The sequence below is a fragment of the Coloeus monedula genome (assembly GCF_965178545.1).
Source record: "Coloeus monedula genome assembly, chromosome: 2".
Taxonomy (NCBI): Eukaryota; Metazoa; Chordata; class Aves; order Passeriformes; family Corvidae; genus Coloeus; species Coloeus monedula.
Window position 1 is genome coordinate 90,597,070 of NC_138782.1, and position 18,778 is coordinate 90,615,847.

At 36.6% G+C, this 18,778-nt stretch overlaps 1 protein-coding gene across 1 annotated transcript in view; it reads left to right on the forward strand.

Annotated features, from left to right (window-relative positions):
- LMBRD1 (LMBR1 domain containing 1) overlaps window positions 1-18,778 on the forward strand; it is a 73,531-nt gene that overhangs the window by 44,359 nt on the left and 10,394 nt on the right. Inside the window, exons 9-14 of the mRNA XM_082300188.1 lie at window positions 1,580-1,732; window positions 8,218-8,282; window positions 9,050-9,152; window positions 10,253-10,357; window positions 11,598-11,747; window positions 17,043-17,118. Coding sequence (XP_082156314.1) covers window positions 1,580-1,732; window positions 8,218-8,282; window positions 9,050-9,152; window positions 10,253-10,357; window positions 11,598-11,747; window positions 17,043-17,118 — 652 coding nt within the window. The remainder of the gene's footprint in view (window positions 1-1,579; window positions 1,733-8,217; window positions 8,283-9,049; window positions 9,153-10,252; window positions 10,358-11,597; window positions 11,748-17,042; window positions 17,119-18,778) is intronic.

Consider the following 18,778-nt stretch of genomic DNA (forward strand, 5'->3'; position numbering starts at 1 on the left):
CTTGGCTTACATCTACACAGTGTGGGCACCTTCAGTTTTCTAGATATTTAGTTGAATAAAGAAATCTAGAAAGTAGTCTGTTTAAATTATCATGTTTTGGTTTTGCACGAAGTACTACAACAAAGGCATCCCTTATTGAAGTCAGTATGAGAAAAATGAGAAATCTGAGACAAATGGATCGTTACTTACTACAGAGGACCTGGTTGGATTATGTGAATTTGCATGCAACTGGTCTTGTTGTTCAGTCTGGCTAAACAATAGAGTGAAAAAATAGAAAGTTCTTAATTTATGTCTATATTGTAATGACCTTTAGTGTAAACTAATTTTTCTTGGTTTATGGATTACAGTCAGGATTCTGCCTCATTTTGTAATGCAAATCTTAGTTCTTCAGTTGTATGTGCATTAAGTTGTGAAGAAAGTGAGTGTTACTGAGAGTACTATACAGTAAAAGCTAGAAGTATTAAGGTATGCTACTGAGATTCAATATGTAGTATGTTCTTGTACTATTAGTACATCTGGTAGGTTTATTTCATTAGTCTTAAATAATCAAAGCTTGGAAATTGCAGATTGGGAGCTTGAACTTTTGTCAAAAAAATACTTAAGTCACAGAGGTGCTATACAGGGTATGGTACATGTGTTCCTATTAAAAGTGCATTGTGATCTCCAGTTTAAGTGTTCTCTATGCCTATAATGTGGTCTTAGTCTTTTTGACAAATTTATTTAACTTTTTTTTAACTTAACTGGTATAAAGTGTTATATTATTTGCAGGAAGGATCTTTTAAAATAAGAGAAAATTAATAAGGAATTTCAAAACTTTAAAATATAGTTTTGGTGCATTTCCTACAATAAAAGAATTTTTTTTAACCAAGTATGAGTTTCTAATACATTAGCATCAATGTTAGAAACAATTTTGGTTCAGCTACCAAATGCTGATTTTGTTGCTTTTGCTTATTGCAAATAACTGAGATGTAAAGATGTGCTGCTCATTTTACAGCAGAGTGTGATGGTTCCTGCTCAGTGTTTAAAGGCTCAAAATTAAAATCCATTTGTAAACATAATAATCAAACAATCAATCTGGTACATTCAACTAATTCTTGGGGTGATGCTACTTATTTGACCTATGTTTCTTGCTCAAGAAACATAGCTGAGTATCTAGTGGGATGCTGGAAAGAAAATAAGAAATGCCAATTTGGATATATAGGCTTATGGAATTTGATGGTAAGTGATCTGAGAACCACAGTGTTGAACCCTCCACACAAAATGTGGACCACTTTCGGATTAGATCAGATTATTCAGATCACGGCTGTGCTTTTAAAGCATTTTTAGCTGTGGAGACTATCCATCCTGTTAAAATTTTTGAACATTTTCTTTGTGAAAAGTAGTTTCTGCCACCTCATAGGAATTCCTCTTGTTGCAGCTTGTGACTTCTGTAATTCATCCTCTTGATATTCATAAAAATTAGACATGCATGAATTATATACTACAAATTCTTTAGAGTTGCTGTAAATAATTTAAGTAGCTGTCAATCTGTTTTCTTGATTTGATGACTCTTGATCTTTTGCATTCTTTTTGTAACCAGTGCAGAGATGGTCGTCCTCTGTCATCAAGGGATAGACGGACTTTACAACAACTAGAAGAGAGATTAAGGACACTTCGAAGGAGAGAGAGGCATCTGGAGTCTATTGAGAAAAGCTGGTGGACAAAGTTCTGTGAAGCTATTCGACCTCTAAAGGTAAAACTTCTCACTTTTTAATACTTAAATTGAAATAACTTCCAGATTCCTTTTTCCCCACATAAATCACAGGTCAAGTTTATCAATTACCACCCTGAATATCAACTGCTTTTTTAAAATTTACTCTAGTACTACACAATTATAGCCCTATAGTGAACTCTGAGCTGTTGGAAAACCTTTTACTTTGCCTCAACTCTGATTAAGATTAAAAATGAACAAATCCTAGCTGATCTACTTTCGTGCTACTGCCATAGAAAATCTGAATATCTTACTTTTTTTATCAAGCATATGAAAATGAGAAGAGAAGGAAGAATTCTCTAGCTGTCAGTTAGCTTAGGTTAATCTAAATTACATGTATCCAGCAGAAGTGAGATATACTTTGATAATATATGCATTTGGAACAAGCATCTTGCCAAGGAACTACTTGATAAATAGTAAGCTAGCTGAATAGAACTTAATGTTGTGATACCTAACCAATGCAAGGGAGATGTTACTGGGGCAAAGCTTTTATCTTGGTCTCTTTGATCTTAGGACTTTGATTTTCAGTGGATACCTGGTTGTGAAAACTAGTACTTTTATGAACAGTATTGCCATATAAAGTATTTCTTACCAACTAGATGTTTAAAGAAATTTCAGCATTGCAGTAGGCTGCTTTTGGGAAAGCTGGGGAGAAGGGGGTGGGTTGTAAACAATTTCTTGTGTTATTGCTGCTATTAATGCTGAGTGCTGAAGGCTATGGGCTAAAATTGCATCTGAACAAAAGCTTTGTGTGGAATTCTTAGTGGAGTTATCTTGCTATGATACATTACAAATATAAACTTAGCTCTTCCATTGAAAGGACAAATATCCCAAACTATTCATGTTAACAGTTTGGAGGCTTCCTTGTGATTTAAAAAATACTAAATACAATTGTGTAGTTTCTGTAACTCTTCACATAAATCTCAAATTTGAGAAATATATTGGCCATATATTTTGTCTCTGGGACTTTAACAGTTCATTGTGTCCTCACAGGAAAGCGTACAATATCATTAGTTACTTACAGTTTATCACCTACAGTCAGGATGGTATTCCAGTGTTTCCTTGTTTTTGTGGTTTGAAAGCTTTGTATTCTCTCAGTAGCTGTGACAGTCACTGTGAATTGTTGACTCATGAATCACAGACTAAAGCAGAGTTGCAGGTGTATAATTTTTCCTGAAAGATTTTCACTTAGACTATGGTTGTGCTTTGAAGAACTTTACTACTTTGACTAGAGCTGTCCTGTGCAGGTGGTAATGCGTATCACTTAATTACATCTTAACTCTTGCAGAACTGCTTTACTGTTGCTTTAAGAGCACTTGGGATGTCTTTGCAAATAAATAACTTTTCAATTGTTCAATTGGGCTTTAACAAAAGGTGAAAATCTGTTCAATATCCATATATAGTACTTCTCTTCAATGTAGAAGTGTAGGAAGTATCTTGGGGCTTTGCTTACTGTTTTACATTTTCACCTTCAGTGCCTTCAATTTGGATATTACTGTTCAAATATGTGGCTGCTTCTCAGACTTCAAGAGAAATTCCATTTCTTCTGAAACAAGTATTAGATAGAGAATCCTTTTTCTGCTTTGTATTTGGGATGGTCAATTTATGGGAGTTGCAGGCTCTTACTGGGACTAACAAAACAGAGTAACATATTCAGGAATTGTACTTAATCTTCAAGGTCTTTTACAATGTTATCTTAGTTGTGGGGATCTGTTAATCCACTGCTTTTTGTATTTCACATGTTCCCCTTTTTCCCTCCCTGGCCTTGGCCACTCCCTCGGTTTCTTCCTATTTGTTCTGTACCCCAACCCCGCCCAGGGACTGCCCCCTGGCCCCTGACAAAATCATCCCATGCTCAGAGCACGCTGTCTCTCTACCTCTGAACATCGTGGGGACAAGATGTGATATTAAAGCCATGTCAGATCGTCATGGGAGACCCTTCTCTACCTTCTTTACCACCACTGCATTGTAACGCTGCTGGCTGCCGGAGCCAGATCGAGGGGCTCTCCGAAATGGACTGACCACGCGGCCCTAGGAAACCCTCGCTGAGCTCTCAGGGAGCAGCAGCCTGCTAGGCAGAGTCCAGCAGTTACAACACTTACTGCCTATGTTCAGACTCCTGTGATTATATTATCTTTGTATAGTGTCCTCAAGTGTTCTTGCTTCAATTGTTTTATTATTGCTAAGTATCTATTAGCATGTGATTTGTTGTTAAACAAAGACAAAACTTTTTTCTTTACGTAGTAAGTTTTTTTTGATGATCCTTTTACTCAAAGCTAACTCAAACTCAAAGATGAACCTGTTAGTTTTTCAATTCAGTCAAAAGCTACACATCTCAAGATCCCAGTGAATTGAGTATTGGCCAACATGGGGTTGAATAATGTTGAATTAGTCTAATTTCTTTCTACCAAATGTAATACTTCCTGCTTCTCCTTTTTTATGGTTTCTTACACTTTTGTCTGATACTCTCAGCAACAAGAGAAACGTGATATAATATATGGGGTTTTAAAAAAAAATTTTAGGGAAAACAAACTCCAGAGCACATAGCTATGTTCGTTCAATATGTGAACAGGACTATACCATATGAAATATGGAAGTCTGCTCAACAGTGGTAAATAGGGAGTATTGCATCTGTATTTTAATGGTGTACTTCACAGCAGTTTTGAACAAACTGGGGATGCCTAAGGTAATATAAGAAAATCAAGTGCTCTGTTTTGAGATCTGCATGAACAGAGATCCCCACTCTTCCTTCCAAGGCTCAACTCCTTTTGTTCTGACTGGAGTGGCACAGAGGGGAATAGGGAGTTTCCATCAGTCCATAACAGTCCTCTACTCTGCTGTTGCTTCCTCTTCCCACTTCATTTCTGTTCCGGTGAGAGTGGACTCCATGAGCTGAAGTTCCTGTCAGAAGCACCTGGTTCCACATGTGGGATCTCTGTAGGGTGCAGCTTCCTTTAGAAAATACCCACTTGTTCTGGTGTGGGATTCTCCATGGGCTAAGGGTGGTTATCTGCTCCAGCACAGGCCTCTTAACAGGCTGGCATAGAAATGTCTGCTCCGTTCCCTGGAGCAGCACCACTTTTGCTGAACTTGGTGTCTGTCTACAGGGTGAATATTAACAATTTTTGGAAGTTACTTTTGAGGCTTTTTGAACAAGTACCAACTGTGTATGGATTGTGCCTGTTTAGAGTAAATTTAAGTCTGAAATTCCATGGGTATCTTAGTAAAATTTCAGAATTATCCATAGATGAAATAGCTTAGCTTGACTGATCTGGGAGCAGGGATAGGAGGCAAAGATCTCTCTGAATAACTCAAGAGTGATGCAGGGGTTAAGGGAATGTTTAGAAACTTGCAGGGAGGTGCCAGGACAAATGATGCAAGCAGAACATGAAAAATGCCAGAAAAGACTTACTAGCTTGCGACTTATTCATGTCCAGTAGCAATGTAAAAATACACTAATTGATTGATAATTCTAAATTATTTCTCAATTTTTTAATTATTAAACTGGTAATAGCAAGTTGAATCATATTTGACCTAGGAGTAGCATGCTTCCATGTTTGAGAAATACCTATATTGATATTTTTGGGGGTTTTTTTGCTTAGCCATGTCTTCTAATTCCACACCTTCAAATGTAAAACAAAGCTTTAAGCAAGCCAGTTGTTACTGTCTTCTGCTTTAGCTGTGTCATTACTTGCCTGAATGGAGGCTTTCTATTAAGATGCTCAAGGAACTCATTCCAGGTGTCAGTGTAAGTTGTATTAGTAGGTATTGCTTCAAATCATTATTTTTGGAATACTTTGAGTATTGTATGAAAACATGATTCACTCTTCTGTTGTCAGTTAGCAGTATGCATATTAGTTTGTACAACAGACTGTAGACTAGAAGACCCAAGCAGACACTTGGAGGTGATTGGTGATGTAAGTGCAAGACAGCAGCTCTGAAACCTGCTTTATAGCAAATGGTTGAGTACTGACGGGTATGGGGTCTTTTGTAGCTGGTGGATATCAGGAAATGGCCTGGCAGGGATGCAGTTTAAACTGATTGTAGGGGAGGAGGTAACACAGCTTGAAGTATGGTTGGTTTGAGGTCCTGCTTTCAAAAGGACTGGGAAGGAGGAAGTAAGTTTGTCTTGCATTAGAAGTTAGACTTCTCTTAATATAGTTCAAAAATTCCTTTCATAAAAATGACCTTATTAAAGTCCTCTGTGTGTTTGGCTGAGACCCAGGCTTTTTGTTTTCCTCTGTTCTAGTATTAAAGCTTTTCAGCATCAGTTAATAAATAGTCCTGTTTAGAACTCTAAAGTTGAACATGTCAATATATATAACATATATAACATAAAGCTCAAAGTCATTTATGCTGTGATGCAAAGCAAAATTATTTTGTAAATTTTCATAGTGAAATGTATCTAGAATATTTAAAGATACTCTAGTTGGTTTAAAGCTAGTAAATAGTAGTACCAGGTTTTCCCAATGAGACTGTGTATTTGTCTTTTGATCTGGGTGACGAGTAAAAGGCAACTGAATATATAATTCCTGCTGTAGTGGTTTTTTAGCTGTCTTAGGCTTTGTGTGGTGGGCAAGGACAAAGCAGTACTTAACCTTTACCTTAAGCAGATACAAAAATGGTACTCAGCTGGAGGCATGCGTTTAATGTGTCAACTTGATAATCCTTAGATGGACTGTGTAAGTTGCAAGTTTGACTATTAGTGTGTGTTGGTTTGTAGGCTAGAAATATGGTGTTGTTTGATCTGTTGTCAGTTAAGAACGAGGAAAATCTGTGACAGAATACAAGGATCCCTTCTGGGAAAGGCTTAAATCAGCTGATGCTTTGGAATCATGTAAACATAGATTGATATTAATTGTAAATAATTTATGGTTCAGTAATCTTAATAATACTGTGGACATATAGGATGAAGACTTTTAAAGTTTTTTTTAATAATAGCCTTTTCAATCTTGTGTTTAATGGGACCGGAGTACAGGGTAGAATGGGGAAAGGAGTGGTATTCAACCACTGATATATTTCTAAATGTTAGATCTCACTTCAGAAGACAGGCGTATTCCAGAGGAGATACAAATACCTGTCTAGTGGCCATAGCTGGCAGAAGGTGGTGAAGTAATACAAGATTCAGAGTCTTGGCCTCAATTGGTTCTGAATATCTATTTCCCATACAGCTAATACCTATGGGGAGTTTACTGTGGACAGGTAAAATCTTAGTACATTTAATTATGTGGAAATGCAAAACTTAATACCTACCTTGATATTGGTCTCTAAATCTGCGTCTAATAAGAGCTACATAATTTGATTTGTTTTATAAGTGATGTTCTAATATTGTTTGAGTTCGCAGATGGAGATTTATCTTCAGATTTTAGTGAACAATAATAGCATTGTAACTCTGAGTGTCTTTAATGAGCAGCTGTAATAAAGTTCTTAACCTTTTCATAATGACTGTGGGCCAAGTTTTGAGGCTAATAAAATAAACTGTGAAACTCCCTCATTCATGCGGAAGGCCATGCATTGTGTTCCTGAACATAGAATTTTGAAATAACTCTCAAGTCTCAGGTCTAGCAATCTTAAAATGTTGTTTCTGGAAGTTCAGCGTGCTTATCTGATTGTATTCCATGACTAGGATTGCTAGGAAAATACAGTGAAACTGTTGGAACTGTAACTGAATGGGTTGGCTATCTAGGCTCACTTCTGTGTGTCGTCCCCTAAAGTACCCAGAGAAAAGATTGTGAGGGAGAAAACCTCTCAGAAGGATGGAGAATTGTTTCCTGAACTAGCTGCTAACCCAAGAAAAACAGACATGCTCTGGTTGAGACAGCTTGGAGTATCAATTCTTGGCTCAAGTGCTGTATTTGGTAGGCATAATAAAAACACATTCCTGTCTTTTAATGAAGACCTGGCATTTGGGCTTGGCTGAGTTTTTCTTCACTCCCAAGTGACTTGGTCATTGTGCATTTCAGAATAGTGTTACAGAAAGGAACTTTTACTCAGGAAGGGTGAGGTGTTCCTTGTCAGCTGTGCACAGGTTTACTCCTGTTGGAAGATGAGCACACAGGTGTGATGGTCAAGGCACCAATCTCTAATTTCTTTGTTTAAACCTAAATGCATGTACATAGTTAAGGTTTTCCACATAATATAGTGACTACAGGTTGTGCATTCTGTTAAATATTAGGTTCATTTAGTGTAACGTCATCTTTCCTTAATGTCACTTTTGACATAGGGGTAGATCTGTGTATTACACTAGAGCATGTGATGTACTTGACAAACTATGTTTAACAGAGCAAAAGTTTTGTGGCTGCTTCTCTCAAGTATTTACCAAAAATAAAAAAGTTACTGTTTCAAGTGTATTTAAGCTCTGAAGTGTTCCACGATCATTAGTTTGTTGTTGGAACCAAGGCAAGTCTTTGGTTCTTGCATCAGCTACAAATACTTTCAGTTAAATTGTTTCAAATTTTTACTTGTAGATTGTGTGGGGAGTATTCTTCATCATTGTGGCGTTGCTCTTCACTGTCTCTCTCTTCTTGTCAAAGTAAGTACATTTCAGCATTTTCCTTGACCATTTAAATTACCTAGTTTCTTCTCTAACGTAAAAATTGGTGTGGTTTACCTCAGGAGTCAGCCCCCTTCTTTTCTATGTTACATTTCTGTCAATGGAGCTGCACTTCTTATTATAATAGTATATATTCAAATGGAGGAAAATGTGCCAAAACAAACTGAAGAAAAAACATGTTTCCAGCTGAAAACACTTCTGATTCATCTGAGAAATTAAACATATATGTTCAGGAAGTTTAATTCAGATTGCAGAAGTATTCTGATGGCTTGAATGAATCTTAATGCATGTAGGTACTTCTGTGATTGGGTAATGTGTGCTTAAATTCTTGCAGTAAATGACATGTTTGATCCATTTTGATGTGTATTGCATTGGAATGGTTTTATGGTGTCTAAAGCAACATAGCTGACTGCAAATCTGATGGATTTCAACATGGATTGGCACTAACCAGAGGTCTCAAATGTTGGCATTTTTAATCTTTCAGACTGGAAAAATAAGCTTTATTACCCAAACTAGGGAAAAGCAAAAATGCTGAGGAGATGCAGAAATCAATATATCTTTCACAGAACAAGTGCAGTGAGTGTGGTAAAGCAAAGCATGTGTCTGTAAAGCTGTTAGAGAGCTGTCACTCTCTGGGATTGGTTCAGTTTGGGTTTTTTTTTCTTTTGAGCTGTCCTTCTAAATTGAACTAAAGACAAAGCTCTGGGAGAACCACATTACTTATCCAGCTTTTCTAATTACTGCAGTTTGGACAAAGCTCTGCATTCAGCTGGCTTCGACTCAGGATTTATAATTCTGGGAACTAATCTGACCAATCCATTAAATATGCTGTTACCAGTTCTTCAAAGAGTAAGTAAAGAAGTGGTGATATACATACATAAGGATGCTCTTCTGTTTTCTGTTAAACTCCTGAAGTAATTAATTAAAACAACATTGTTTAAATGTGTGTTCAGTAAAAGCAAGGCAACTTCCTTACTAATTTTTAGTTACTGATGTGAAAATCTTGGGTGGATGGAAGCTAGTTTGGGCAAGGAAGGTGGTGCTTGAAACTGATTTTGATGTGATGAGAATAAAGTGGTAGCAGAGGACAGCACTTGTAGTCACTATTCACAGATTAAAAGCAACTTTGTCCCATGTGCTACATACATTCTAGTTGGTGTACTGGATAGCTTAGCTCTTTCCAGTGAAGTAAATACAATTTTTCACTTTTTAATATATTGCACATTGAGAAATATACTACACTGGGCAGTTATTTGTTATAGTGAGGCGTTGGTCTTGTAAGCAAACCCAATATAAAAACAAACATCAGTTAACTTCAGTAGAGTTGGAAGGCAACAAGTCCACGTACAGATTTGTCATAAGTAAACTGAGATAAACAAAAGCCTTAATATTAAGCTGGTGCTTTATTCCCCCCCAGTTGAGTTCCCCTATATTCTTGGTATAATGGGTCAGCACAATGCATTGCTTCCCCATGGCTTTTAAAACTATTGAACATCTAAGCTTTTAGTTTACTGAGAAAAGTAGTGTTCAGCAGCAGTATTATCACAAGCTTTTATTAATGTAAATATAAAAATCAAGTTTTGTATGCAAATATGATCAGAAAAATAGTCACAAAGATGTAGTCCTAAAATAATTGTTGCCACTGTGGACTTGTCATTCTGTGGGTGTATTTAAAATTAAGTATTTCTTGGTCTAAAAATGTATAACACTTCAAAACTAAGGCGTGTCTTAATTTAATAAAAATGCTTAGTGCTTTCCCAAACTAATTGTCTGAGCTCTATTAGCAGCAAGCTGTTAGCTATGTTTGGAGCCAGCTATGTAAAACTTTTAAACAGGACTCTGACTACCTCAGATATAAGCTATAGAAGTAGAAGCTACTTACTTAGTTTTAAGTGGGAGAAGAGTTTTTTTTTGCCTTGTCTTTTTAACTGCTTATGTTCTTGTTTTAGGTTTTTCCACTTGATTATATTCTTATCACAACCATTGTTATGTACTTTATCTTCACTTCAATGGCAGGGATTCGAAATATGGGTATATGGTTCTTCTGGATAAGGGTAAATATAACTTAAGAGTTTAGTTTCTAATGCTCAGATATTTAATGAGTATGTGCTCTTGAATATATTTAATATTTTTGTATTGTTTCATAAATATGGGATGTTGCCAGTAGCACTGTCTATATGCCTAATGAGTGCTAAAAGCCTATTGTACAATTTGCACTGCTTTTGGAAGGTGTTTCATTTTGCCAAGTTATCAGACCAAAGCTGGTATTTTAATTTGAGCAATAGAGTCAGCAGACTCCTTCAAGTGTTTAATCAGTGTCACTTTGGCTTCTGACTTCTCCAAGTTAAAGCCATATGATTGATGTATTGGTCAACTTTATGGTCAAAATCTATAATGTGGCATGCAGTCAGAGGTTCTTGAATTTTCATGTGTGTGAAAAGCATATTTAGCTTCATAAGAGAGAAAACAGTGTAGTGGTGATAGGGCTATCTAAATATTATGCAAATAATATATTGCTGTATTTGGACAAGCAGCTTTGTATCCAATAGCATGACATTCATGCCTCTGGTATTTGGTTAAATATTTCCCTGGTAATGTGCCTACTTCCCCTTCAAAATTGTCACCTTTTCATGTGGTGGCACTCCAAAATTGTGAACAGCGACCATGAGTCTTTGCAATGAGTTGTGAGATTAGTTGTTGGTTTTGGTGCTGTCATTTCCCCCTCAGCTGCCAGCTTCTTTGCCCTAACATGGTAGTCAGGTTGAGCTCCTGGGATTTAGAGTAGAGCGGTGTCTACAGGATAGCAAGGAAGGGATTATGTTGTTCCCTGCAGTGTTAAATGGACAAGATCTCACCATATGGTGTGCCAATTTCCTCAGAGCCTGGGAATGCTCCCTCGTAACTCCATCCTATGTTTCTAGATCTGATTGGGGCTATAATGATAGCTGACACCCCACTTTGACCAAAGGACAGAGTGTTCTTTGATAAACCAATGCACAGTTTGTTATAGGTGACAGGCAGTTTAAATCTTGCTACTAAATGCTACTGTATAAGTGCTTTGGGCCATTAATACAAATAGCACCTAATTTGGTTAAATAGCTGTGCTTTGAAATTTAGGTAAATACACCTGAAAACCTGCTTTGAATCACTGGAATTAAGTTGCCAAAGGATAATTTTAGCAACCTCCTATTTCTGGCAGTAGAATTAAAACTTACTTGAATTAAAGAGGTTTTTAAATGCCTTCAGAGAAAAAGGGATATTTCATTGTGTTAATATTTGTTTTTCTGATTTTAGCTTTATAAAATCAGACGAGGAAAAACTCGACCTCAAGCACTCTTATTTCTCTGTATGATACTTCTGTTGATAGTTCTTCATACAAGTTACATGATTTACAGTCTTGCCCCACAGTATGTAATGTATGGAAGCCAGAAATACATGGTACAGGTGAGATGTAATTTTTTTGTTTAAATTTTATTTTCTGCATCACAAATGTACTGTTTTCAGAAACTTTTAAATTCAGGCACATTTTCAGTTTTTGAAGAGATTTCAGTAGCCAGTTTTTTTAAATGCTAGGAAGTCTCTTGGTAGTACACAAGCCAGAAACTGATTGTACTATATATTACACAACTTAATTCCTAGATCATCTCAAGACTGTGTGAAACTGAGTTTTGTTTTACTCCTGATTAGGCAGTTGTTAGCTTTCACTAGATTTTTGTACTGGTCTGCTTAGGTTGCTGAGTGACTGTAGTGAGGATTATTTTTAATGTGTAAGGCTGTGTACAGAATGAAATCAGTACTGTTCCACAGTTGATCATTTTTATGTGCATATTTATGAGGAAGGACAAAGATAACATGCTACAGTAGAAAATAATCTGAGTGGAGATAAGTGTGTGCTGATTAATCACACTTCAGGCACTTTGGACTGTCCAACTTCATGAAACTCCGTGCAGTTCTTGTGCTGTAAAATCTACAGAATTAAACAGTTAAAATTTAGTCTCTGCTTTTGTTATTGCACTTTTGTGTACTTCAAGGCTTTGGTTTTTTTAAGTCTTTCATCTTCTATACCTGAAGAAATAAATTATTGTATTTCATCTTAGTTTGAGTGGCAACCTGCATATTTATTGGGAAGTTCAAAGTTCCATATCATAAGCATCTTGAGAGGTTTCATGGACAGCTGTTTATTAAGGTCTGGTATCTTACAAGGGTAGACATTGTTAGATCTGATCTTGCAAATGCAGACAACTAACCAGCTCGTGAACTGGTTGCTTATTCAGGCACAGTGAAGTCTAGATCCCTTGGTGTGCTGTTTGATGTTTAAGTTTCACAAAGACAAAACAGTTGAGCTGGAATGGTTGAAAGAAGGGATTTAAATGAGATTGAAGCGATGGGATGCTGCTTGGAGCTTTTGGAATATCTGTTCTTTAGGAGGATGTTCCTGTGGGAGGAGAACGCACCTCCTTTACAAAAAGAACCCAAACCAAACACCGTCTGACTTCCTTCAACTGCAATGATTTAGTACATTTTGTAACTTATTACTGTCAATTCTTTCAGTTTAAACAGTGGATACAGAATACTTGGGGCAAAAGGATTGGAAGGAGAAATTGAAATTTGAGTAGTGTTTGAAATTTGAGTAGTGTTAAATGCTCTAGAGAAGAGGAACTTGATCGACTTAAATGAGTTGCGTTGCTGTGGTAGGATTGTCACTGCAGGGAAGTGGAGGTTTCAATAAATACAACTTTACTGCTGTCTTTACATCTAAATTGTCTGGTAGTGGGCAATTGGTCATCCTGATACCAATCCAAGCACAGTAATGCAATCACTGTAGGGGATTTGAATATTTGGTATTTAGGAAGTGTAATGCATTTTATTATATATTATGCTAAATATAACTAACAGAAAATAAACATGCTTAGGTGTCTATAAATTGGCTCAACTTGTCAGAATTAGGGTAGTAGCAGCATGAAACTAAGATGAATCAGTTTAGGTGCGTTTACATAGAACTCCTGGCATGATTGCTTACTGCCTATGTAGCCTAGAACATCATATAGCTGCATCTGAGTTAGTTATGAGCTCAAGTCCCTGCAAAAGGCAGTTTGGTTTTTTTATGTTGTAGAATGATTGTATGCCTGTAGTTACAGTGCAGAACCAATGTGGGTGTAAGAGTGGGAAGAAAAATTCCATGAAGGGTCCTACTGAACTAGACTTTAAGCCTTGCTGACCTGAGAAGGGGATCCTTCGTAATAAAGCATGTAGATAACATGGAAGATTTGAAGAGAGAAACAAATAATAAAGGCTGCAGCTAGCAGTTTGTTTTGCTTTATGAATAAAATAGTGTATGTAACTTGAGGGAGGCAGAAGGATTGATACTTAACAAGCACTTGCATGTTAGCTGTTTATGACAAATAGTATCTGAAGATAAATACATAATTTCTAACAAGAAAGGGTCAAGAGAATAGAGCACAGCAGTAGGAAGGCTCCTGTCATTCTTGCAGCTATTGAAATATAATCCTGGTCAGCACTGCAGGGAGGATTAGCTAGAATGGTTGAGTAGAGCTGTAACTTTATGTTTAAAGGATTAAAAAATGTTCTGGTCAAGGTAGCCATCCTGGGTATTCAGCTTGCTGTGTCTCATTTCAAAGTGCATAATCTAACTTGAGTAGAAACTGGTTTTATTGTTAAAGTAACATGAGGCATAAAGAGTATGCTGGTAAACTACATCTGGGCTCCTCTGGCATACCACGTAGGTACAAGATTTTCTGACAACATGCTCTCAAAGAGTGTTTCAGAATGTACTAGAAACATTTTCTGTGTCTGACTACCTTGATAACTGGATGTTAAACTTTGATATTTCAAAATGAGGAGAGATGGAGTCTGGAAATGAAGCAAGATATTTTTCTGTGGATGTAGCAATGAAGAGGTTCTTACAAGTTATGAATCGGTGATTATGGGTTTGGAAGTGTCCAGGAGCAGGGCAAGTGAACTAGACATGGCAAGCTTCCTGATGATAACCCTATGCACCAGTTTGCTTTGGCAGTCCAAGTTTTCATTGTGCTCTCACACTGCAGTTGATTTCATCCCTTAAAGTAAAATCCACTGGTAACCAACACCCTGTAAGAACCGAGCAATAAATGAGCATTATTTCAAGGAAGCTTGGTGGATGGGTGAGCTGATAAACAGGTATATGACAGTCTGGTGGCTCACAGACTGTGTAAAAGGAGTACTTCCCCTTTTGCTCTGCAGTAATTCCAAATCTAGTAATGTGTTAAACTAAATTGTAGTCACAATTTATGTTAATGCATGAGACAGGTTAGATTCCTGTTTGAATCTTGAACTGCTGCCTTTGGAGTCTGTTACTCTTGGCAAGAGCTTTTAATTTAGAAGTGCTGGTGACTTTTCCTTTTAACTGAAGAGTGGAGCTTTTGTGAGGCAATTAGCATTAACTAGACCTGGGCTACTTGCTTTATTAACTCTGAGCACTGGTGTGTTCAAAGCATGTGACCCCAATTCATCAAAAGTGTCTTCAGCTGTGGTGTCTGTAGGAAACTTTTGAAAATTTCTTTTGGACATAGTGCCCTTACCAACCGAATCCCTCTGTAGGGATTTCTTCAACTTTCATAGCTCTTCAGACACCAAGGATAGCTTGGTTTCACCTCTTGAGGCAATTTATAGTATCTGTTAATCAGCAATGAGGCTTTTCATAAGCTTTCACAAAGAAAGAGTTGTGCCCACATCTAGGCCACCTTCTCAGCTTTCTAGCAAAAGTATGACTTTGCCCATACTTGAAATATAATTGTTATTTCTGTTCAATAAGGTCAAGGGTTAGTTTGCCTTTGTCTGAAAGAAAGACCACTGCTTGCTGATATTTGTACCCAGTGGACCTTTAAGACTTGATTGACCCAGACAGGAATTAAATAGCCAGTATTTGCCATGAGCAACACCGATACTTTTCCCTGGTTGAGAACCAGAACAGCAGTGATCACTTTCTTTCTTCAGTCATCACACAGATAATTTGGAGGAATGGAGCTAAATTGCAGGACCCAGAGTGACTCAATTGTCAGCAGCAGGAATCCAGAAGTATCATCCCTTACATGGCTAAGTGTGGAAACAGACATTTTCAAGTTCTTGATCCTGAACATAAGTAGAAACTAATTATGTAGGTCTAAGAGGCTTGCTATTTTCTGAAGTGTCCAAAATATGTCAGCTCTTCAAGTACACATACTGAGTTACTGTACGTGGTTTTGTCTCATGCTTGGCCTTGATGCATCCTGCTTTCAGCCTTGGAGTCGATGGGATAACAGAACACGAGAGTTTTACTCTGGCAATACTTGTACTAAAAATATCCTAAATTACAGGATTGTTCATGGAGAACAGTGATATAAGATCAAGAAAAAAAGCATAGATATAGTCAAAGAAAGCCCATAGGTCTAGCTATTGTTGTATTTAAAAATCCTTTTAATATGTTAAAGTGAATGAAGATAAGGAAGTCAAAACTTTGAAATGGTCACGGTGTGATTTTTTTTTTTTTTTCCATGCTTTTTGTGTGCACCAGGAAGGTATACTATTCTTTTGAAAGAAGCACTTGCTTATGACTGAGCAGTGTAAGCTGGAATAGTGACAGCCAGCTGGAATAGTGACAGCCAGCTGGAATACATTTTGGAGATGGGCAACCGCTAAATGTACACTGAATAATTGAAATTTCATGTCTTCTGTTCTCACCCTGTTCTTTGTCTACACATTTTTACTTTCTTTCCTGATTCCTGTGACTAAGTCATATTCCTTTCAGATCCGTTTTTAAGGCAGTCTCCCCGCTTCCATGGCCTTGCATGAAACAAAATTAACTTCATGTACAAATTGCTGCTTTTTAGGATAGACACGGAGTTGTTTCTCTTGACTGTTCAAAGTGAAAGCTGAATTTGCTTAATGTTGATAAACTTTCTTAATTAAGAGCTTAGTTTTATGTGCCATCTTGTACTGATTGCTGGTATGTTTTAAGGAACTTCTTTCCAGTCTGAAGAAAAGGTGTTGACTCTTACTGATTTCTATAGAGGGCTTTCTCTTTGGGAAATCATGAGGGTGCAAGTAAGTACAGTAGGTACGAGACCCTTTAAAGTGAATCAGGTTATAAAGAAATCAATGTAGTGCAAAGGATTTATATTGGACTCTGCTAAAATTATTCACTGATTGTTCAAAAATGTGGAACATAGAGTTGATGTTCTCTGAAAGGGTCAGTTTTCCAAAGATTTGGGACATTTAAGCAGGTACTTTTGGGTTTTCAGTAGTTCACTTAAGCATAATTTCTCTTCTTCCACTCTGGCTGTCCAAGTACATTGGGTGCTACCATCTGGCTTTTAGACCAGAAGTAAACTGTATTCATTATCATTATCAATTGTAACACTTCCATGGTGTCTTCATCACCTAAGTTGATTTTCAAATTAATTTTATGCACAGTTAAAAGGTTTAATTTCAGAGCTCAAGTATATTTTTCACAAGTCTTCAAAAAGAACACAAGCTATTAATTTTTTTGTAAATGAAATCACACTTAGAAATGTTCATGTTTTACCACTCACATCTTACTCTGCATGTACTGTTCAAAAATAATACTTTTGAATATTCTAAGAGATTTGTTAAAGCTATTTTTATAAAATTAATTCATTGAAAAATGTATTTGTGGACTATCATTGTCTATGGAAGACTACTGCTGGTAGACTAGGGTACTAATTTTCTGTATTTATAATGCAGAGTAATAAGACAATTGATGGCCAGTCAAGGAATGTGACACTTGTGTCTAAAGACTGTGATGCAGATGCACCTGAAGGTAAGATAAATTTGTTTCTTGTATTTCCAGTGTGATAGGTGCATGCTCAGCTGTAATAAGCTGCTTAATCTCTCTCTTCATGGCTTTCATTTGCTCAATATGAAGCTTTATCCAAAAAACATCTTGCTTAAAGCTTACTTAATTCATTTGAAGGAATTACTATTTTTACTAGAAACCATGGGTAACAAAGCATTCCAGTTAACTTTAAAATCTCCCATTTGCTTTAACGTGTATGTAGAAGATCTTAAAAATAAACCCCAGCTGGTGAATAGCTTAGCATTGAAAGTGGCACTTCACTGTGTATGTTTATCATACACACATGCAGACAAATATTCTATTCAATTTCTCAATGTACTCAGGAAAACTAAGGTCTGAGCCTCTCAATGGAACTTCAGTGGAAATGTACAGATAAGAGAACTATGTAATTTTTAATAAGATGTAAACACGGGCTTCTCCATGAACAGCAATGCCAGTGGAACTAGAAGTCTTAGATTGTTTTTCTCTAATTCTCTTCTGATTCTGTATAATTTCTAGTATAACTCTCTCATCTGTTACTAAATGTCCCTTTTTTGACTTGTTATTGGGCAGAAGATGTATTACAGATATTTTACAGTTGAGTAGTGTCTAGCAAGCAAATGGATAATGCTGGAATGTTCCTTGACTTTCAATTTTGGCAGGCCTTAATGTTGATTTTTTTTTTCTTTTTTTGAGAGAGATCCTGGTAACATTTCATTTAGTGCTTATTCCTCTGTGAAACTTGATTAAGGCTATGAATGAATTTTAGCCTGGTTTCATTAAAAAACACCAAGCTAATTGAAATCATGCTGGCTTTATTTTTTTGCAGTGTTACTTTACACTTCCTTTCCCTCTGCATATAAACAGTTTTTTCACAGTTTGAAGTGCAGAAGCCATTGCAATACGGATAGTGCTCTTTAAGGTCACAGTCATATTGATTGCTTCAGTCTCTTGTTTAAAAACACTGATCTCAGCAAAAGATTTATGGCCTTCAGAATGGTCCAGATTTTTTCAAACCCAAGGCTTCAATTGTTCTTGTTCTGGCTAACTTTCAGCTCCTCTGTATGAAGAGTAGTTATATTGTGTGTGCATTTATATACTTACGGAAATGCTTGACAACGTTAGTTAACTGATAGAAAAGATAAATAGTTGTCCTGTGTTCTTCTCTTATTATCAGTATTCTAACTCCTGATTTTTTTTTTGACTGCTTCTAAAGTTATTAATAGCCACTCAGATTTTCTCCACTTTTGTTAGTGGAAAATAGAAAACTTAATTTATTTTTGTACTAGTGGAGGTAACTGAACCATTAGTTTTGTTCCTGGTCTGTCAAGCCAGGTCTCTTTTGCAGGGTGATTCCCTTGTATTTATGCTTATCTTCAAATTTAGTATGTATGTGTTAGTCTCATTCCTGGTGGTTCATAGCATTTCCCAAGAGTGATAGATTTCCTTTTTTTCCCCTGTTTTTCCCCATACTTCAAATCATTCATCTGTTTTTTGATTGCTATTTTTAGACTTAATGCAGTTCAAGTGTTGATAGTTTGACAAATATATTGCTCAATTCATGTTTAAGCTGCCCTGTTTTTGTGATTAAAAATAGAAACTGGTGAAATTTAAAAGAGCAAATGCATTGTCTTTCAAAATGAGG